This window comes from Moschus berezovskii, chromosome 6, assembly GCF_049115385.1.
Source record: "Moschus berezovskii isolate FMDL1 chromosome 6, NW_MosBer_1.0, whole genome shotgun sequence".
In the NCBI taxonomy this organism is placed as follows: Eukaryota; Metazoa; Chordata; class Mammalia; order Artiodactyla; family Moschidae; genus Moschus; species Moschus berezovskii.
Genome location: NC_142465.1, coordinates 74,775,638 through 74,798,337, shown reverse-complemented (window position 1 = coordinate 74,798,337; position 22,700 = coordinate 74,775,638). Strand labels below are relative to the sequence as shown.

Below are 22,700 nucleotides of genomic sequence, written 5' to 3'. Positions count from 1 at the left end.
CACCCCCCCACTCTCCACCAGCAGGTGGCGTCACCTCCTACTTCTCAGGGAAAACAAATCCCCAAAGAAGTCAGCCTTCCTGATGGAATCAAGGAGCCAGCCCCATCTCTTCCCCGCCTGCCTTCTCAGGAACCTTCCATTTCTGACTGCCCCTTCTCTTGATTATTCACATTTTCCTCTCTCTCCATCATCCCTCTTGATGTTTTAATGTGTTCAAGAATCTCATCTTAAAAACACAAATCCCTCTTCTTTCATCCCTCTGTCTCCTCAAGCTATTACCCTCTTTCTTCCACTTCTCAGACATGCTGCTTCAGTTGTTTAGCCTCTGTCTCTTCTTCTTCACCTCCCATTCACTCCTCACCTCACTCCTGCCCCCTCCACCTACCCACAGCTCCCACCCAGGCAGCAACCTCCATCCATGACACAAACCCCATGGATTCACTCTGATTCGTGTTGTTTGACATCTGACAGCATTCAGTTCCGTGAGCCCGTCCTCCTTTCAGAAACCTTTGCTCCCCTTGGTATCTGTGACTCCTCCGTCTTCTCCTCAGTCACAAAGCTTGCTGCTGCTGCTGCTGCTGCTAAGTCGCTTCAGTCGTGTCCGACTCTGTGCGACCCCATAGACGGCAGCCCAAAGGCTCCCCCGTCCCTGGGATTTTCCAGGCAAGAGTACTGGAGTGGGCTGCCATTGCCTTCTCCGGTCACAAAGCTTAGTCCCCTCTATTTAGCCGTTACGTCTTCCAGTTCTTCCAAGTCTAGCCCTTAGCCTTCTCTTATCATGCTGTATTCCTTCCCCGGATAGTTTCTCCATGCCTGCATCTTCAGTCACCGTCTGCACTCACTTTCATATCTTCAGAGCAGATGACTTCAGAACTCCAGACCAACTGCACAAGGACACTGCCATTTCAAAGCCCTCAAAGATTCATCAAATTAAACACGTTCAAACAGAATTCATTATTTCCCCATCAGACCTGGTTCTTTTCCCGTGTTCTCTATTTCAGTGGGCACTCTCCTTTCTGTTAAGTTTTGCTTTTAACACTTTTATTATGAAAAACTTTAAACCTCCAAATACCCATGACCCAGCATCAATAATTACAGACATTTTGCCAGTTTGATTTATAACATTCTACTGTTTCTTTTCTAGAGGGGTTTAAGCAAATTCAAGATGTTGTATCATTTCACCCCTAAAAACAGAGTATGCATTTCTAGCTGACAAGTTTTAAATATGTATATATATTCAATATGTATGTACATGCACACACGAACACTTAAAACCACCATGCCACTGTGTTGACAATAAGAAGAAAATTCTACACAAAAAAGTAAGTATGAGGAGCTAGCCTATCAAATATTCAAATATATTTAAAAGCACAGAGCTTAAAGACGGCGTGACCCTGAAACATGAATATGCGTGGGTGTATACTAAGTTGCTTCAGTCGTGTCCAACTCTTTGTGACCCCATAGACTATAGCCCGCCAGGCTCCTCTGTCCACGGGATTCTCCAGGTAAGAATACTGGAGTGGGTTGCCATGCCCTCCTCCAGGGGAATCTTCTCAACCCAGAAATTGAACCCACATTTCTTTTGTCTCCTGCATTGGCAGCTGGGTTCTTTACCACTAGCGCCGCCTGGGAAGCATAGAACATGAATATACAGCAGTATAAATGGTATAGGCTAGGAAAGCTAGAAATAGCACTAGTATGTATAACATTTACTACATAAAAGAGGAGGCACCTTAAATCTGTGAAGAAAAGATAGAGTAATTAACATATGCATTGGGGTAAGAAGAACTGCTGGGGAAAGGCATGCTTTACATCTTACGCAAGGATGAATTACAAACTGAGTAAAAGTTCAAAGGTACAAAATTAAACCATAAGTTTTGTGAGATAAGCCATGGGAAAATTGTATTGTAATTGGAGTGGGGAAGAGGTCTAAAACAATGATACGAAATCCAGAAGCCATAAAAACAAGAGCTGATAAATTCAACCACGCAGATATGTTTTCTGTATGGCAAAAATAAAAGAACAAAAGGAGAAAATATTTGCAACTTTTATTACAGATAAATGGTCAATATCCCTAAAAAAGAAAATGCTCTTAAAAATCAATGAGAAAAACATCAACTACCAAATAGAAAAGTTTAAGTCACATAAGGCTTTGAACTAGGAATTGAGCCCTTTAGGAATTGATCCGGCATGTATACTCTTTGCAGTAGGATGAAGGGTTGTTTCCCCCAAAATAAGTCCACTGGAACCCATTAAGTTGACCTTATTTGATAAAAGGGTTTTTAGAGATGTGATTAAATTAAGGATCTTGGGATGAAACCTTGGATTAACTGGGTGGGCCCTAAATCCAATGACAAGTGTCTTTACAAGAGACAGCGAGACATAGAGTGGGGGTCAGTGTGAAGATGGAGGCAGAGACGAGTGGCACAGATGAGTGGGTGTGAGGTGGGTGACAGCCTGCTGGCCCTAAACCCGGGTTGCTACAGTCACCCTTATGGGGAAGAAGAGTAGAACAGAGACGTTTCGCTGTGGATCATGCCATACTTTTTGAATTTTTTTAATGTTTTGTATCTTGTTTTATAAGATTTTTTTTTTATGTGGACTATGTTTAAAGTCTTTATAGAATTTGTTACAATACTGCTTCTGTTTTATGTTTTTGTTCTCAGGCTGCATGGCAATCAGGGTCATAGCTCCCCAACCAGGGAAGCTCCCACATCCACTGTACTGGAGAGTGAAATCCAAACCACTGGACTGTAGGAAATTTTTGAAAGGTACAAGTGGTTTTTTTGAGCATGACTTTACTAGCGTGTGAGATGAGTGCAATTGTGTGGTAGTTTGAGCATTCTTTGGCATTGCCTTTCTTTGGGATTGGAATGAAGACTGACCTTTTCCAGTCCTGTGGCCACTGCTGAGTTTTCCAAATCTGCTGGCATATTGAGTGCAGCACTTTCACAGCATCATCTTTCAAGACTTGAAATAGCTCCACTGGAATTCCATCACCTCCACTAGCTTTGTTTGTAGTGATGCTTTCTAAGGCCCACTTGACTTCACACTCCAAGATGTCTGGCTCTAGGTCAGTGATCACGTTATCGTGATTATCTTGGTCATGTAGATCTTTTTTGTACAGTTCTTCTGTGTATTCCTGCCACCTCTTCTTAATATCTTCTGCTTCTATTAGGTCCATACCATTTCTGTCCTTTATCGAGCCCATCTTTGCATGAAATGTTTCCTTGGAATCTCTAATTTTCTTGAAGAGATCTCTTGTTTTTCCTATTCTGTTGTTTTCCTCTATTTCTTTGCATTGATCACTGAGGAAGTCTTTCTTATCTCTCCTTGCTATTCTTTGGAACTCTGCATTCAGATGCTTTTATCTTTCCTTTTCTCCTTTGCTCTTCGCCTCTCTTCTTTTCACAGCTATTTCTAAGGCCTCCTCAGACAGCCATTTCGCTCTTTTGCATTTCTTTTCCATGGGGATGGTCTTGGTCCCTGTCTCCTGTACAATGTCACGAACCTCCGTCCAGAGTTCATCAGGCACTCTATCAATCAGATCTAGTCCCTTAAATCTATTTCTCGCTTCCACTGTATAATCATACTCAAAATTCTCCAAGCCAGGCTTCAGCAGTATGTAACCCGTGAACTCCCAGATGTTCAAGCAGGTTTTAAAAAAGGCAGAGGAACCAGAGATCAAATTGCCAACATCCGCTGGATCATGGAGAAAGCAAGAAAGTTTCAGAAAAACATCTATTTCTGCTTCATTGACTATGCCAAAGCCTTTGACTGTGTGGATCACAATAAACTGTGGAACATTCTGAAAGAGATGGGAATCCCAGATCACCTGACCTGCCTCTTGAGAAACCTGTATGCAGGTCAGGAAGCAACAGTTAGAACTGTACATGGAACAACAGACTGGTTCCAAATAGGAAAAGGTGTACGTCAAGGTTGTATATTGTCACCCTGCTTATTTAACTCATATGCAGAGTACATCATGAGGAACGCTGGGCTGGAAGAAGCACAAGCTGGAATCAAGATTGCCGGGAGAAATATCAATAACCTCAGATATGCAGATGACACTACCCTTATGGCAGAAAGTGAAGAGGAACTCAAAAGCCTCTTGATGAAAGTGAAAGAGGAGAGTGAAAAGGTTGGCTTGAAGCTCAACATTCAGAAAACAAAGATCATGGCATCTGGTCCCATCACTTCATGGGAAATAGATGGAAAAACAGTGGAAACAGTGTCAGACTTTATTTTTTGGGGCTCCAAAATCACTGCAGATGCTGATTGCAGCCAGGAAATTAAAAGACGCTTGCTCCTTGGAAGGAAAGTTATGACCAACCTAGATAGTATATTAAAAAGCAGAGACATTACTTTGCCAACCAAGGTCTGTCTAGTCAAGGCAATGGTTTTTCCCGTGGTCATGTATGGATGTGAGAGTTGGACTGTGAAGAAAGCTGATCGCCGAAGAATCGATGCTTTTGAACTGTGGTGTTGGAGAAGACTCTTGAGAGTCCCTTATACTGCAAGGAGATCCAACCAGTCCATTCTAAAGGAGATCAATCCTGGGTGTTCATTGGAGGGACTGATGCTAAAGCTGAAACTGCAATACTTTGGCCACCTCATGCTACGAGTTGACTCACTGGAAAAGACTCTGATGCTGGGAAAGGTTGGGGGTGGGAGGAGAAGGGGACGACGGAGAATGAGATGGCTGGATGGCATCACTGACTCTGTGGACATGAGTTTGAGTGTAGTCCGGGAGTTGGTGATGGACAGGGAGGCCTGGCATGCTGTGATTCATGGGGTCGCGGAGAGTCGGACACGACTGAGCGACTGATCTGATCTGATCTGATCTCTGACAAGTGGTTTAAAATATTAAACTTTTTAACTTATATTTAAAATATAAATAAAATTTAATGTCTTATACTTTAAAATTTAAAGTCCAATTCTGCCTCATTGACTATGCTAAAGCCTTTGACTGTGTGGATCCATACAAACTGTGGGAAATTTTTAAAGAGATGGGAAATACCAGACCAACTTATCTGCCTCCTGAGAAACCTGTATGCAGGTCAAGCAACAGTTAGAACCAGACATGAAACAAGGGACTGGTTCAAAATTGGGAAAGGAGTATATCAAGGCTGTATATTGTCACCCTGCTTATTTAACTTCTATGCAGAGTACATCATGCTAAATGCCAGAATGGATGACTCACAAGCTGGAATCAAGATTGCCAGGAGACATATCAACAATCTCAGATACGCAGATGATACCAGTCTAATGGCAGAAAGCAAAAAGGAACTGAAAATCCTCTTGATGAGAGGGAAAGAGGAGAGTGGAAAAACTGGCTTACAACTCAACATTCAGAAAACTAAGATCATGACTTCTGGTCCCATCTGCTGCTGCTGCTGCGTCACTTCAGTCATGTCCGACTTTGTGTGACCCCATAGACAGAAGCCCACCAGGGTCCCCCGTCCCTGGGATTCTCCAGGCAGGAACACTGGAGTGGGTTGCCATTTCCTTCTCCAATGTGTGAAAGTGAAAAGTGAAAGTGAAGTCACTCAGTTGTGTCCGACCGTTAGCAACCCCACAGACTACAGCCTACGAGGCTCCTCCATCCATGGGATTTTCTAGGCAAGAGTACTGGAGTGGCTTGCCATTGCCTTCTTCGTTATAGTCACTCACTTCATGGCAAATAGAAGAGGAAAAAGTGGAAGTAATGACAGATATTATTTTAGGTGGGGGGGCCCTAAAATCACTGCAGATGGTTACTGCAGCCATGAAATTAAAAGACACTTGCTCCTTGGAAGAAAAACTATGACAAACCTAGACTGTATAGTAAGAAGCAGAGACATCATTTTACCAACAGAGATCTGTATGGTCAAAGCTGTGATTTTTCCAGTATCATGTACAGATGTTAGAGTTGGACCATAAAGAAGGCTGAGTGCTGAAGAATTTATGCTTTCAAATTGTGGTGCTGGAGGAGACTCTGGAGAGTCCCTTGGACAGCAAGGAGATCAAACCAGTCAATCCTAAAAGAAATCAACCCTGAATATTCATTGGAAGGTCTGATGCTGAAGCTGAAGCTCCAATACTTTGGCCACCTGATGCAAAGAACTGACTCATTGGAAAAAACCCTGACCTGATGCTGGGAAAGATTGAAGGCAAAAGGAGAAGGGGGCAGCAGAGGATGAGATGGTTAGATAGCATCACTGACTCAATGGACATGAACTTGAGCAAACTCCGGGAAATAGTGGAGGACAGGGGAGCCTGGTGTGCAGCAGTCCATGGGGTTGCAAAGAGTGAGACATGATAGCAACTGAACAGCAACAACAAAATTAATGATCTTTACAAGGGAGGACCCCAAGGAACGCACAGTTATTTTCCTTAACTGAGAAGTGGCCGAGGACCTGCTACACGGGCATAGGAGAAAAAGTGTGCCCACCTGTCAGGTAGCGCCTGTAGTACAGTGGGCATCAGCACTCCGGAGATAGCCTTGTAGAGGATAGAGTCGCACACGCCAACGATGTTCACCACCGTGGAGGAGCCCAGCACAGGTAGCATGTGGGGCGGCATTCCTTGCCAAAAGTGCAGAAGGAAACTTTGAACCTGTATTGACCCACAGAGAGGAGAAGAACCGTGAGGTTACACAGGGCCCTCCCAGCAGAGCCTGGGGACTTGGCCAAGACCACTCCAATCCACAGTGCTCTTCTCTGCTCCCCCTGCAGATGCAGAGGCTGTCTCAGCCTGGGGTGGATTAGGAGCTTTGGAAGGTCCTCCCATCCCAAGTCCTGACCCTGGCCATCTGTGCGCATGCCCCCTGCTGGAGGAGCACCTGGCCTGGCAGCCTGGGGTCTGCTCTGCCCTGGGAGAGAGGAGTAGCTTGTCACCCCATCGGCCCCTTCATGCTTACTGGGGTCTGCGTAAAAAGGTTAAGAAAGGGAAAGTGGGACAAGGCTTCTAAAAAGCTTGGAGCACTAGAACTACTCTTTGAGCCTGTTGGCACCCTGGGGGCCCCAAGGAGTTCTGGAAAGAAAGCGAACAGTGTATGAGCTGCCGTAAAAGGAATATGTCTAGGAGGAAAGAGAGTAGGTGCCACGAACTGAAGTCTCCTGATGCACATGTGCCCCCAAAATTGATAAACTGCAAGGGCCTCTTTGTATCCAGCCTCCACCATTTTCTCAAAGAGCCTTTGGTGCAGCCTTGGCTGGCTGGTTTTATTATGGGATGCTAGATGGTGATATCTGGACAGTAAGCTATGACAACACGCCAGCCCACAACTCTAACCACTAGCACAGAACAGAAATCTAGTAGGCACTCAAAATGGAATTATTGTTGTAAATACCAGGATAGCAGGCCCCTACACCTCTATCTTCCAGGGTGTGAGTTGGAGGTCAGTGACAGAGCAGGGTAGGGAGTGGAGGGGTGGAACAAGACAAAGGAAGTGAAGGGACAGAGTCGAGGATGTTTACTTAGTGCATATAATAACATTTTCAAGGGGCTTCCCTGGTGGCTCAGACAGTAAAGAATCCACCTGCAATGTAAAGATCCAGGTTTGATCCCTGAGTTGGAAAGGGCCCCTGGAGAAGGAATAGGCTACCCACTCTGTGGGCTTCCCTGGTGACTCACTCAGTAAAGAATCCGCCTGCAGTGCCAGAGACCCGGCTTTGACCACTGGGTTGGGAAGATCCCCTGGAGGAAGGTATGGCAGCCCATTACAGTATTCTTGCCTGATGAATCCCCATGAACAGAGGAGCCTGGCAGGCTGCAGTCCACAAGGTCGCAAAGAGACCGACACAACTGAGCAACTAAGCACAGCACACCATTTCATGTTCCTACCTGGAGGATTCCATGGACAAAGAAGCCTGGAGGGCTACAGGCCATAGGGTCACAAAGAGTCAGACACAACTAACATTGAGGAATGACTCATCTTAAGGTTAGGGGAGAAATAACTGATTTGCTGTGAATTCTTATAAGCTCGGCTTGGTTCCTAGACCAGGTATCATTCTTTCCTCCACAGATGGGCACTCCTGAACCCCATGCACAGCACTGCCTATATCCCTGGTTCCATAAGTCAATCTTGACCCAAAGCAGGAAGTAATTCAGTACTTGAAGTTAAGACTTTGGAGGTGGTGTAATTATTGGTGTCAGCATTATGTATTTATTGAGTGCTACTATACGTTAGAAACTTAGCACAGTTTCTCTCAGTTGATACTACAGCTGAGGATTGCTGCTCCCATTTTGTAGAGATTAACTTATTTGTCCAAAGCCAGACAGCGAGTCAGGGAATAGATGGATAGAGTGCAAGTCTGCCTATCTTTCCATAAATCAATCTCTTGGCTACTTTGCTCTTCACTTGGTAACTGGACTTCTATCCCATTCCTGAGACCTATGGCTCTCCTTGGACTGCCTCCCAGCTTTCTGGCCCCACCCTGGGAACCTGAAGATGTCCTTAAAGCCCTTATTAGGAGTGGGGCCTTGCTTTCCTCTTTACAGGTTACCTCTGACCCCAGCCTGGTGACATCAGCTCAGCCTCAGGTGGACAGACTGTCCTGATGCCCATGGCCTGGCTGGACTTCTCAGTGTAAACACTGGATGGGAGGCTTGATGGATGCGGAATGGAGAGAAAAGCATGCCCCCTGAGTTCCTAGAGGGAAAATGGTTAATTGCCAAAAACATGATCATGGTGAATGAGGTCAGGTTTGTACACTGTAAATTGTACATTGTAAAACTCAAGTTCTGTTAATTCCATGACAGTGAAAATATGGTAAAGTTTTCAACCAGACTGAAAATTAAAATCAACAACAACAAAAAATCAGATGAGTATAGACTGCCTTTAAGTCCCCACTACCAACTAGAGGGGTAATATCTCTATGCCTCAGTTTATTTATCAGTGAAATGGGAATTAAAACAGTATTAACTAGATTTTGGTAAAGATTCCTATAAAAGTACTTATTATAGTGGTGGGCACATAGTAAATGCCTAATAAAGGTTAAATTCTATTACTATTACTATATTGTGGAGGCACTACCACTTCCAGGCACAAGAAATCAGTACATGCATATGTGCTAATTCACTTCAGTCATGTCTGACTCTTTGCGACCCTACAGACTATAGCCCGCCAGGCTCCTCTGTCCGTGGGATTCTCCAGGTAAGAATACTGGAGTGGGTTGCCATGCCCTCCTCCAGGGGATCTTCCCAACCTAGGGATCAAACCCGCATTTCTTATGTCTCCTTCATTGGCAGGTGGGTTCTTTACCACTAGTGCCACCTGGGAAGCCCCAAGAAATCACTGTACTGCCATAAACACTTGAGACACCCTCGCCTAAGTTTCTGAGCATCACCCAGCCAGGATCCCCACGGTGGCTCTGCTCACCTATCAAGGCTCTTGTCACTGGGATACCGGATGGCTACTAGCTGACTTGGGCCTGGAGATGGCCACATCTCTTAGACAAGGTACTCACCCTCCAGACAACCCTCTGCTGTCCCCATATCCCCAGATCTCATTTCAGGATATTGGCCTCTGGCCAGGTCCTGGTCCTCCCTGCCTGCCCTTCCAACTCTGAGTAAGAAGCACTGCCCAGCTGATTCCTAATATTTGGTAGATTCTGAATTCATTTGTCTTTCTAAGTTCTCCTTGCATGTAGCCCTACTCTCTTTTTATGAGTCAGTTTCCAGCAGAAACTCTGGAAAGCATCAGCGACTGTGTACATTAAAACAAATCTGTAGAAGATCACTCGCACGAGCAGCCATCTGTCTTTTTCAAGTCTGTCCAACTGGCACTGAGAGCCGCCGTCAGTTCTGTCACTGAAGCAGCATTTGTAGATGCCGTGTTATCCAGTTTCAACCTCTCTTCCTACTCTGCACTTAAGAGCATTTAATGTCTGCCGGCGGAGAAGGCAAAGCAACCCACCCCAGTACTCTTGCCTGGAAACTCCCATGGGCAGAGGAGCCTGGTGGGCTGCAGTCCATGGGGTTGCGAAGAGTCGGACATGACTGAGCGACTTCACTTTCACTTTTCACTTTCCTGCATTGGAGAAGGAAATGGCAGCCTACCCCAGTATTCTTGCCTGGAGAATCCCAGGGACGGGGGAGCCTGGTGGGCTGCCGTCTCTGGGGTCGCACAGAGTCGGACATGACTGAAGCGACTTAGCAGCAGCAGCAATGTCTGCCAGACACGACTGGGCAACTGAACAACAACAATGTCTGACGGGGTGGTTCCTCAGAAGGAGGGAAAACACTGCAAAGCTCAAGGGCTGATACTTGGAAGTTACATGTGGAATGAACAGACACGGTGTTCTTATCGGGAAGTGGAGCCAACAGGACATTCTGATAGACTGCTGCTGCTGCTGCTAAGTCACTTCAGTCATATCCGACTCTGTGTGACCCCATAGACGGAAGCCCACCAGGCTCCCCCGTCCCTGGGATTCTCCAGGCAAGAACACTGGAGTGGGTTGCCATTTCCTTCTCCAATGTGTGAAAGTGAAAAGTGAAAGTGAAGTCGCTCAGTCGTGTCCGACTAGTAGCGACCTCACGGACTGCAGCCCACCAGGCTCCTCCATCCATGGGATTTTCCAGGCAGGAGTACTGGAGTGGCTTGCCATTGTTTAGACTAGATAGGAACAATTGAGGTTTGCGGCTTGAGCAGTTGGGTGTGAGGCAGTGGCTATCTAAGATTCGGGAAAAACAGATTTAGGGTGGAAAGTCAGAGCTCTGATTAGGCCATGTTATGTTAGATGGCAAGTCAGTTGAATCTGGAGCTCGGGACTAAATAATTATGTAAATAAGAGAGTTATCAGTTTTAGCAAAATGGAGATGATGAAATAAGGTTATTTATAAAATGCCAGGCATCATGAAGTCATTTAACAAATGGAAACATAATTAGACAGAAAAAGTTCTCCTTACTCCTTGCAAGCAAAAATGGTGAAAGAATCACAGGTAAATGATTGAAAATGATTATTTAAAACTTTTCTGGATATCTACTTTAGTCCCTTGAATTCTCAGCCTTTTTCCTCTCTGCTCAATAAAGCATCAGAAGGTGATTTCCTTAAGAATACCTAGGTAAGTTTTCTATTTCTTTTCCATGTCCATACTTACTTTATTCCTGGTATATTGGCATCTTGTGGAAACATATCTGATGATTTCCAGTCATGGGTACTTAATTGCTATAATGTTAAAAGGAACTTGACAAAACAATAGCTAGCAGTTATTATGCTCTGAGTTTGAAATTAGAGACTTTAATCTATACAATTTTCATGTAATTATCACAATTTTACTATGAGGTAGATATAGCTATTACCTCCATTTTACAGTAAAAGAAACTGAGGCTCACAGAGGTTAGTGCCTTTCTCAAGGTCACAGACTTGTAAGTGGTGGATTTGAGACTCAAACACAGGGCTATCTGATTTTACAACTCTTTGTTCAATGTCGTTTGGAGAAGGCTTTGCAGGAAGTCCCCTTCATGCACACTTGGCTTCTTTGCACTCTCCTGATAATGCTGTAAGTCTGTGGAGGTTTTCCATCCATCCATCATCCATCAGTTCATCTACCCACCCACCCAAGAAATATTTACTGAGAGCCTGAGAGTATAGCTGACTTGGATACAGTAGTCAACAAGATCCCTGCCCTCAAGGCCTTGTGCTCTGGTGGCAGGAGACGATGAACAAGGAAACAAGGTAATCTAAGACTGTGATGCTAGCATACATTGTGACCTCAATGGATATTAAAGATCTTGAAGATCTGAAACAAACTACATCATCAAAATGTACCAGAGACATCCACCATCTATTTACCGATGACTTTTCTCAGCTGTAGGAGAGAAAGCCATTCTCATCAGAGGTAAAATATCCCCCTTCATTCTTTCTGGATTAGGGTAGAATCAACCACATTTTCATAAGCCATCTCAAGAACAGCTACCACATACCCCTGCCAGTGGGGTGGAAAGAATACTGGACCAGCAGTGTTAGGCGACAAAGATCTAACCAACTGTGTGACCGCCTTTAACTCTCTGATTCACATATCTGATAAAAGCAAGCATTTGTATGACCTTTTACCAGGCACTGGCTCATCTCCTCCTTCCAACAATCCTGTGAACTGGATAGGCAGGGACGGTATTTTTATCTTCATTCCTAGGATGAGGAATTGAGCCACGTCTTGAATCCAAGCCTGGGCTCCAAGTACGGCCCTTCTCCCACAGGAACACTGAGGCCGTCACAAGGTTTCTGCACCTCTCACCGTATATTCTGCATCCTAACTGCTGGTGTGTGTTAGTTTCTCAGCTGTATCCAACTCTGTGACTCCACTGGCATAGCCTGCCATGTTCCTCTGTCCATGGAATTTTCCAGGCAAGAATACTAGAGTGGATTGCCATTCCCTTCTCCAGAGTTACTGGTATGCATGACTGTTTTCCCTTCAAGGCTTATCTTATCACCCCATTCCTGGGATCTAGCAGTATATAAGTCATTAGATGCCCAATAAGTGTCGGAATTAAGAAATGGAAGTCAGTGAAGGGAGACGATGAGTAAGTTTTGAGATGTATAAAGCTAGATAAGAATGTTAAGGGAGGACTATCACTAGTTTTGTTGTACTTGTGGCAGAGAGGGACCACTAGATCTCCTCTAGTAAATAAGCTGCTACCCAGAAAGGAGCCACACTTCCCAGCTACCCTTACCTCAAGGAGCAGGGGTGGGGGGGTGCCATGAGACCAGCTCTTGCCAATGGAATATGGCAAAAGTGATGCATCTTATCTCTGGGCCAACAAGTTCAAGAAGGGAGGATGTCTTCCCTGTAATCCTTTTCCCGGATCCATCAGCCGAACAAAGAGGACGCCAAGACTCTAGGGCAGGGTATGGCCATAAGGTAGAAGGAGCCTGGGTCCCTGAACCACCCCCAGCAGCCAGCCATCCAATCGAGGGCATCCACATTGGATTGTGACATGTCTTGTCAAATTGTGTTGAGACTTGGGGCTTGTGTGTTACAGAAGCCAGTATAACCAATCATGAGTCATGATTTGCCCAGACCTCAGGGTTCTTTGATCTGTAAGGCATAGCCAAACCACAGTATGAGAGAAAGCAATGAGCTTTCTTTCTTTAAGACAAAAAAATTCCACTTAATGGTCACAGAAGGAATTTGGGAGATTTAAAAACCTAGTGGATGAAAGTCAAGAGCAGGAAGAAGAGTCCTACTCTATCAACACATGGCCCCCTCTTCTGGAGCTGTGTTTATGAACCCAGAGACAGCTCACATACGGGGGTACCTCTGCTGCAGCAGGTTCCAGAGGGAACAGTACAAGGAGCTGCACAGGTACCAGCAAGTGCTCAACAAGTCTTCACTGCCTTACCGCATCTGTCCCCTCCAACAGCACACGAACCCCCCTCTGAAAAGGGGAAATCTCAGGCACATTTTCACCAATAACAACAGATTCTTGTAGCCCCTTTAGAGCTTAGGCTGTGCTGTGCTCAGCGACTCAGTCATGTCCGACTCTTTGTGACCCTATGGACTGTATGTAGGCCACTAGTCTCCTCTGTCCATGAGGATTCTCCAGGCAAGAATACTGGAGTGGGTTGCCATGCCCCCCTCTAGGGAATCTTCCCAACCCAGGGATTGGACCAGGTCTCCTGCATTGTGGGCAGATTCTTTACCATCTGAGCCATCAGAGAAGCCCAAGAATACTGGAGTGGGTAGCCTATCCCTTCTCCAGGGAAACTTCCCAACCCAGGAATCAAACTGGGGTCTCCTGCATTGCATGCAGATTCTTTACCAGCTGAGCTATCCGGGAAGCCCAGAGTCTAGGTTATCTTCCCTCAAATTCAATGTCCACATCTGATCCCAGGTGGTTTTTTTGTTTTTGTCTGAAAGGCATTTTCTTTAAACAGAATGGCCTCAGGTTATGGGGTGAAATGTATGGTTTCCTGCCATCCTTTTGGAAGGTTCTTTCGGGTGGTATTTTAGACAAGAATATTTTATTGTCTCTGTTTATATAACCAGTGCTTCTATCCTCTCATTTCTTCTCTCCATTCTTTATCATATTTTAAAATCAAAATTAAATCCTCACACTTTTCGTATTCAAAGATGGCCCTACGGGGCGTGTTAGATGGCCATGGGGACCAGAACTTGAGAACGGAGGGTCATCAGCTCCAAATGCACTTAAGCAGATGAGCCTCAGGAAAAGGTTAAACCCGAAATATAGACAAGCTTTCCTTTAGTTTTTCTGAGTGTATAATTCTGGCGTAACGATACCTTGACAAAACTGGGCACCCAGTAGGACAACTGGGCAGGATGTAGTTCAGTCATTAGAACAAGGGCAAAGCCATGCCAGCTACTGCCCACACAGAAAATCTGTAAAATGGGGGTAATGATAGTGCTTGCTTCCTGGGATCACTGAAGATTCAGAGAGCTAATGTACATCAAGGGCTTCTAGAGACCTAGAAACTAGTCAAAGCTAGGGTTATTGTAATATGATATTTTAATGCAGAGTATTCACAGCCTAACACTTATTGACCTACCTCATCAAAGTTGGCTCTTATTACAGTGTCCAGTATTCTCTGACAGTGTGTTCTGTACATCATAATAAAGGTAGAAACCTGTGGGGGTGGGGAAGGATCAACAATAAAGGCATACATTAATACACATTACTGCTGCCCTTGGAACTTCAAGTCATTTATTCTCTGTTGAGGGGATGAAATTTGCCTAACTCCTATGCATCCTGTAAGGTCCCAATGAAACTCATTTTCCTTGGGTGGGGCCCTCTGACCCTCAGCTCCCTCTTCTGTGCTCCACGGCACCTGAATGTTTCTCAGAGCACTCACCCTGTTGTACAGAAAGTACAGGTTTCTCTCTTTGCCCCATGTCTACCCCCTGAAATTGTGGATTTGGGGAAAATACTAATAAAAATAGCATATTATTTATGCTTATGTATCAAGCACTTAGTGCAATGTCTGGCACACTGTAGATAGAGTTCAGTAAGGTCTACTGGATTAGATTCTCATCAGCTGAGATATTGAAAAGTTAACATCCAGCCTATATCTACAAAAGAGGTGCTTTTGCCAAAATCACAAAAAAGACATTTGGAAATTCTCTGGAATCTGCGTAGCAAAAGAACTGCATCTCTAGCTTTACTTTCCCAAGAATTTTAAAGCGATGGTACAGGGAGTTTGCTGAGAAAAAAAGTAAACTTGAGAAAAATAAGGATTTATTTATTCTTTTTGTTTGAGAACATAGATATATGTTTCATACAAACTTAGTTTGATTGTACAAGCATCTGTCTCCCTGGCTTGACTGTAAGCTTCCTGACAGCAGGAATCAAGTCTCATTCATCACTGCATTCTAGTGTGATATGTAGAAACTCAACACCTACTGGTACCCTGGGTCGCATCAAAATAGATGCATAATGCTATATAGCAGAGGGAACTCTACTTAATGCTTCTGTGATGACCCAAATGGGAAGAAAATAAAAAACAACAGGGGATATATGTATACATATAACTGATTCACTTCAGAAACACATTATAAAGCAACTATGGAGAAGGGGACGACAGAGGATGAGATGGCTGGATGGCATCACCGACTCGATGGACATGAGTTTGAGTGAACTCCAGGAGTTGGTGATGGACAGGGAGGCCTGGCGTACTGTGATTCATGGGGTCGCAAAGAGTTGGACCCGACTGAGCGACTGAACTGAATTGAACTGATACTCCCATAAAAAAAAAGATTGCTTAGGATGGGGTCACCCAGGAGAGAGTCTCCAAACTGGTGTTCCCAATTATTTCTCCCCAATACCATGGTCCAAACTATCTGAATCATTGCTGCTGCTTCTGCTAAGTCGCTTCAGTCGTGCCCGACTCTTTGCAACCCCATAGACGGCAGCCCACCAGGCTCCCCTGTCCCTGGGATTCTCCAGGCAAGAACACTGGAGTGGGCTGCCATTTCCTTCTCCAATGCATGAAAGTGAAAAGTGAAAGTGAAGTCACTCGGTTGTGTCCGACTCTTCGCGACCCCATGGACTGCAGCCTACCAGGCTCCTCCGTCCATGGGGTTTTCCAGGCAAGAGTACTGGAGTGGGGTGCCATTGCCTTCTCCAATCTGAATCACTACCACCTTTAAAATCTTCTTCGTCTGTGGGAGTGCAGTGTCACCACGTCCTCTGCAGCACATGGGAAAAGAAACTTAATCCTGTGAAAAAGCTATGCAGAGGAGGGGCCCTCCCCTTGTGAAATGAGACCAGTGCAGCATCGTAGATGGGTAGGTAGGTAGACAAGTCAGATAGGGAGAGAGGTAAACATTTTATTTTAGAATAGGATTGGGTTTGCAGGACAGTTATGAAAGTAGTTCAGGCAGGTTCTGTATACCTCATACCCCATTACCTCTACTGTTAACATCTTGCTTTGGGATGCTGCCTTTGTCACAACTAATGGACCAACTTGATTCAGATTTCTATCCTTGTACTTTTAAACTCATTATTTTGCAATAGAAGTGTGTATGAGTGTGGTGTGTGTGTGTGGTGTGTGTGAGTATTGTGTGAGTGTGTGTGTGTGTGGTGTGTGTGTGTGGTATGTGTGTGTGTATGGTGTGTGTGTGAGTATTGTGTGCATGGTGTGTGTGTGTGGTGCATGTGAGTGTGGTATGTGTATTTGTGGTGTATGTGAGTGTGGTGTGTGTGAGTGTGGTGTGAGTGTGGTGTATGTGTGCAGTGTGTGTGGTGTGTGTGTGTGGTGCATGTGAGTGTGGTATGTGTATTTGTGGTGTATGTGAGTGTGGTGTGTGTGAGTGTGGTGTGAGTGTGGTGTATGTGTGCAGTGTGTGTGGTGTGTGTGAGTGTGGTGTGAGTGTGGTGTGTGTGTGCAGTGTGTGTGGTGTGTGTGAGTGTGGTGTATGTGAGTGTGGTATGTGTATTTGTGGTATATGTGAGTGTGGTGTGTGTGTGGTGTGTGTGTGCAGTGTGTGTGGTGTGTGTGAGTGTGGTGCATGTGAGTGTGGTATGTGTATTTGTGGTGTATGTGAGTGTGGTGTGTGTGAGTGTGGTGTGAGTGTGGTGTGTGTGTGCAGTGTGTGTGGTGTGTGGTGTATGTGAGTGTGGTATGTGTATTTGTGGTGTATGTGAGTGTGGTGTGTGTGTGCAGTGTGTGTGGTGTGTGTGAGTGTGGTGTGAGTGTGGTGTATGTGTGCAGTGTGTGTGGTGTGTGTGAGTGTGGTGTGAGTGTGGTGTGTGTGTGCAGTGTGTGTGGTGTGTGTGAGTGTGGTGTATGTGAGTGTGGTATGTGTATTTGTGGTGTATGTGAGTGTGGTGTGTGTGAGTGTGGTGTGAGTGTGGTGTGTGTGTGCAGTGTGTGTGGTGTGTGTGAGTGTGGTGTATGTGAGTGTGGTATGTGTATTTGTGGTATATGTGAGTGTGGTGTGTGTGTGCAGTGTGTGTGGTGTGTGTGAGTGTGGTGTATGTGAGTGTGGTATGTGTATTTGTGGTATATGTGAGTGTGGTGTGTGTGTGGTGTGTGTGAGTGTGGTGTAATGTGTGTGGTGTGTGTGGGTGTGGTGTGTTTGTGAGAGAGAGAGAAACCACCCACTCCAGCAGTCCTGCAGGCGTGCTCACCTTCTCCTCTGGCAGACTGGCCGGTAGATTTAGATCTTTGACATTCGGAAATTCTGGCAGCAATGTTCCAAGTTTGGACCGGGGTGAATACGCCACCGTCTGCTTGCTCACTTCTTTCTTGCCCGTCTCACTCACCCAGGCAGCTCCTTTCTTGGAATACATCACATCATAATATTGGGAGCTTTCCTTCACTGCGATGCCATAGTAATGGTACCTGGGCAGTAGAGAAAGAGAGAGAAACCCACGTGTACCCTTATCAGCTGGGGGATCCTGAGCCACTGGAGCCCAACGCCAATGATGGCTTGGACCCATCCTCCCTTAACTAGAAGAATTAACTCCCCTGTCAGGCTCAACATCTTAGAAATCTAGAATTAAAACAAAGTTCCATGTTGCCAGCCGTCAATCAGACAGGTAAAAATAACCAGAATTGCCTCCTACAGACAATGTTAAGTCAAATACTTTGCAAAGCAGAAAGTGGGATGAAAAAATTTCCATTTGTACTTAATCTCGTGTATCTAGCCAAGCGTGATTCCAGAGGCACAGCGTCTGAATGTCCCCCTCTGCAAAGACCCAAGAAGACAAGGGTGTTCACGGCTGCCAACTGTACCAACAACAAAAATTCATTTGGCCTATGTTTTTCTTAATCAATAAATAGGAGTCTTAAACAACGGGATCTAAAAAGATAAACTCAGTGTTTCAGTTGACACTGAATGGAAAACAAAGACCAGAACCTTTCATTAACTCAGGAAGGGCTTAATGATAGTAATGTTTTCAATTAAGACTAATGAGGGATGGAGGCTGCATTTTGCTTGGATTTTAGCAACGATCTATCAAGAACTTATGCTGTGCTAGGGCTCGCAAAGAGTCGGACACAACTGAGCGACTGAAGTGAGCTGAGGCACTTTGGAAAATGCTTTCCCTACATTTATTTGTAAAATAATGCTATGAAGTGGAGATTATTATAACCTTTCTACAGATGAGAATTGGAAGCAAGAAAGCTTAAGTAATTTGCTCAAGGTCATACAGCTGTTTAGGGGAGGAAGTAGGTCGGTCTGACCACAGAGCCACTGTGCTGCACTAAGAAAACACACTGTTACAAACGTTGATGTTAGTCAGGGTCTCTAATGGAACATAATAAAAATACAGATTTTAAGGCCCCTTCTGAACTGAAGACCCCTTCCCAGAACAGGGGATAGGGCCCTGGGATCAGCACTGAGACAAACCACAGATAATTTTCATGCACATCCCTCTGGGATCCACAAGCCTTCCGGGTGTGGCCCTGCAGGACATTCCTGGCTTGATGAGACTGTCATTACCTACTATTTGTAACACAGCCACGAACAAGGTGCTGAGTGCTTTACACACATGACCTGATTTCATCTCGCAAAGCTTCTGGGAGGCTAGAACTGATTAATGTCCCCATATCACAGACTTGGAAACTAAGACCCAGGGAATTTAAGACATCCAAGATCATCTCGTAAGCAGTGGAGGCAGGATTTGAACCTCTAAAGGTGCTTTTCACCACTAAGCCGATGATTCTCAAACTTTACTAATGATGAGAATCACCTACAAAACATATTAAAATACAGACTCCCAGGTCTCACCCCCAAAGATTCTCATTTAGCAGGTCCAGGGTCCTTTGTGCAATCACATGGCAACATAAGTAATTCTGGACCTCGATTTCAGAAGTGCTGTATAATGTGTTAACTACTCTTTTCTACTGGTAGCAATTTGGTGGTGATAGCCAGGAAATAACTCAAAGGAGAAAACACTCTGAGTTCTGGGAGAGCCTTCCTGGGGAGGGGAGAGCTGAGCACAGGTAACCTTCCCTCCCCCAACACCCCCTCCACTCCGGATACCATTCTGTGATACTTCTGCTCAGTGGGCATCGCGCCTGTATCTGAATGCCTGCTGGGATGAAGAACTCGGACCCTCCAAAGGCAGCCCAGTTCATTTTAGGTCAGTATAGTGATCAGAAAGTTCTTCCTTATGTTGAGCTGATTTCTATCTTCTGTGCCTTCTACTTGCCAACTGTCATAACTGCCTTTCCACTTGGAAGGCACTCCTTTGGTGGGTAGGGTGGGGGAGTTCCGTTTGCTCTGGGGAGCCCTTCCGGGGGGACGGTAGTTATGACACGCCTCCATAACTTTACAAAGTCCGCCCTTATTCTTTCTTAAGCTCAAGATGGTAATAACGTATTAAGATAGACCACTTCTTGATTTTTCAGAGTATACTGCTAGAATTGCCAACTGCAGTGAAGCTAGTGACGCTAATGCTCTGATCACTACTCAAGTTTTTATTTCAGGTCTGTAACTTTTTATTTCAGGTCAGCACACTCTCCACCAGCACACCAGCCCCCACCCATTTAGTCTGTCCAGGTAAATTTGGTGAGGGATTGTTGTCACTATAAGGGGCTTCCCTGGTGGCTCAGTGGTAAAGAATCTGCCTGCAACGCAGGAGCCGCAGGAGACTCGGGTTTGATCCCTGGGTTGAGAAGATACCCTGGAGGAGGGCATGGCAACCTACTCAGTATTCTTCCCTAGAGAATCCCATGGACAGAAGAGCCTGGTGTGTTACAGTCTATAGGGTTGCAAAGAGTTGGACACGACTGTCTCCGTAAGGCCAAGTGGCATGTTGGAGACTAGAGCTGCTTATTACCTTTCAGTTGGTTGAAGGTGTGACCAACCTTGGAGGATGCTTATGGAGAGGATACAATGAAACTGAAATTTTAAAGATATTGCCCCATTTGCCAACCTCTAGGTCAAAGAAAAAGAAAACAAAAAACAAAAGCAGGCTCTTACATGTAGACAGAATGAAACATTCTCCAAGTTTATGTAGGATGGGAAAACTTTCTCTTCTATCTTTACTGTTTTTATTGCCTATTTTTACCATGTATCTATCATTACTATCTACTTATACTCTTTTATCTCAGAAATGTGCACAATGTATTGTAGACAGTGATGCGAAAAAGACCATGGGCTGGAGAAAAAAATAATTCCTTTCCATTTATTCAATAGTCTTCCAACCATCCACTTATCTGTGGATTGAACTGCCCTTGTGTGCCAGCCACATGCTCACCAGCAAACAAGAAAGAAAGAATCTGGGTTTTCTACTCCATACTCTTACCAGGACTGAAAGCTCATTTTAAACAAATACTTGAATTCTTTTCAGTATGAATGAAATTTTTTCTTCAGAGGAGTCACCCTGAAAAATTATTAGAAATTTATTCCAAAATACCTCTTGCTCAAAATTTTTCTCTTTGAAAATCACCCCCAGAACTTCTGAGCCACATTTTAAAAAATTAGTCTCATTTGATTTTCAGACCTTTACTAAAAAGGGTTTCCCCAGTTTGATCATCTACTTTCCACATTCTTTATCCAACTTGGCTCCAAAGTTAAACCTACCCTTGGAGGGTAGGAATGTGCTGCCCAGGGATGGCTGGGGGCTGGGGTGAGGGGGACAGTATTCGATACACTACTTCTGAAGCACTTTAAGTGACAAGTCTTACAAGTGCTATATGTGGTTGTTCTGTTTTAATAAAAAGTTTCATTATTTTATAAGTCAGTGTGTGTTGATCCGTTACCCAACATGGTCAAAATGTTTAGAAATGCTGCATAATACAGCACTCCCTAGTGGAGTCACCAGGTACAATTAGCATAATAAAGGTTCTGACAAGTCCTGCATAAAGGAACCTGTATTTAGTTCAGAGCTTACCAAACTTTCATGGTCAACAGACCTTCTTCACGGAACACCTAGTCACTTCCAACAGTATTTTGAAATACCCTTTGAAATGAGTCTTTATAAATCTAGATATTTGTGAAGCCTGGGCAGGATAGGCAGAGATTCCCTTCCCATTGACTCTCACCTGGGAGACAGCCTTTTCACTCCTCGGGTCACCTCCTCTGTAAGGCCTTCCTTCCTAGGCTACCCTTTCTAGACCAAGCCACCCTTTTGTTATTCCCTAGGGCAACCCCCTTCACAATCTAATGATATTTTCATATGTGTGTCTTCCCCTGGAGAATATTTGCTCCATCCAGGAGTGCAGGGACCTGTCTGCTCATGTGTCCCCAGCACTTAGCACCATTATCTGACAGCAGAAAATGAGAAGCAAACATTGGGGGGTTGGTTGACAGAATGGGTGACTGGGAAGCAGGATGCCTGGGTACCACAGCATCTTTTGGCCCATCACCCTTGCAGGGATTGGTATGTGTTGCTTCTCTGGCTGACTGGATTCTGTGAGAGTACAGAGTTTGCTGGTCAAAACAATCCGAGTAACCTGGAAACTGGTCAAAAGACCACAAGGTGCTCCTTTTAGAAGATGCTCAAGACTACTTCACATAAACACCTACAGGCAGGGTGGCATCAAGTCGGATTCCTTAAAGCAGCTGGTCTTTGGACAGCATCTCTGTTAGGGCTCCTAGGAGAGGGGGCCACTCCCACCAGGCACAGACTTCTCCCCAGACTGAGCTCAGGATGAGAGGCCCGGAGTCTGGGTCTCTGGAGGCCCATGGACGCGCGCTCTGCAGGTGGAAAGGCCGTCGGTGCTTACTTTGACTGTCCACGGGTCCCGAGTCTCCTGGTGGTTAACTGAGGAAACTGCTGCCTTATGATCTGTAAGTCAACACAAGAATCAGTTACCCACTGGAAAAGGCTGGGAGCACAATGACTGGGTTTACAAAAGGCTGTGTGTCTTTCTCTAAAGAACAAAGAAAAATGTGGACCCTGGGCTGGAGGAAAACGTGGACCCTGGGTTGCAATGAGGGAGTCTGACAGGTCCCCTGAGAAGACCACAGGTGTCCAGGGGGTCAGGAAGGACACCTGAGTGAAGCAGGGGCTCTGGATCCTGAAAGGGTCTCACTTGGCTGCTCTGGGCTTCCCCTCCTGCTCACAACGTAGGCAGTGTACACACTGACCCTGAGCCTGTCTCTCCCCTGTTTACAGCCCTCCAATGATGGCTTCCAATGCACCTGGAAGCAACCCCCACCTCAGCCTCTGTCACTTGTGCTTACCTCCTGGCCTTCCTCTTCTCTGACTCTCACCCTGACTCACTGGATCCCAGCCACACTGGCTCTCTCTTTTTTTTTTCTTATTTCTGAAACATGGTAGGCTTTCTCCCCATTGGGGGCCC

At 45.2% G+C, this 22,700-nt stretch overlaps 1 protein-coding gene across 1 annotated transcript in view; it reads right to left on the bottom strand.

The window, feature by feature from the left end:
- The window catches only part of RFX4 (regulatory factor X4), a 165,081-nt gene that overhangs the window by 57,867 nt on the left and 84,514 nt on the right, over positions 1–22,700 (bottom strand). The window contains exons 5-8 of the mRNA XM_088837166.1: positions 22,122–22,183; positions 17,573–17,786; positions 14,493–14,570; positions 6,434–6,597 (exon numbers count right to left, since the gene is read on the bottom strand). Coding sequence (XP_088693292.1) covers positions 6,434–6,597; positions 14,493–14,570; positions 17,573–17,786; positions 22,122–22,183 — 518 coding nt within the window. The remainder of the gene's footprint in view (positions 1–6,433; positions 6,598–14,492; positions 14,571–17,572; positions 17,787–22,121; positions 22,184–22,700) is intronic.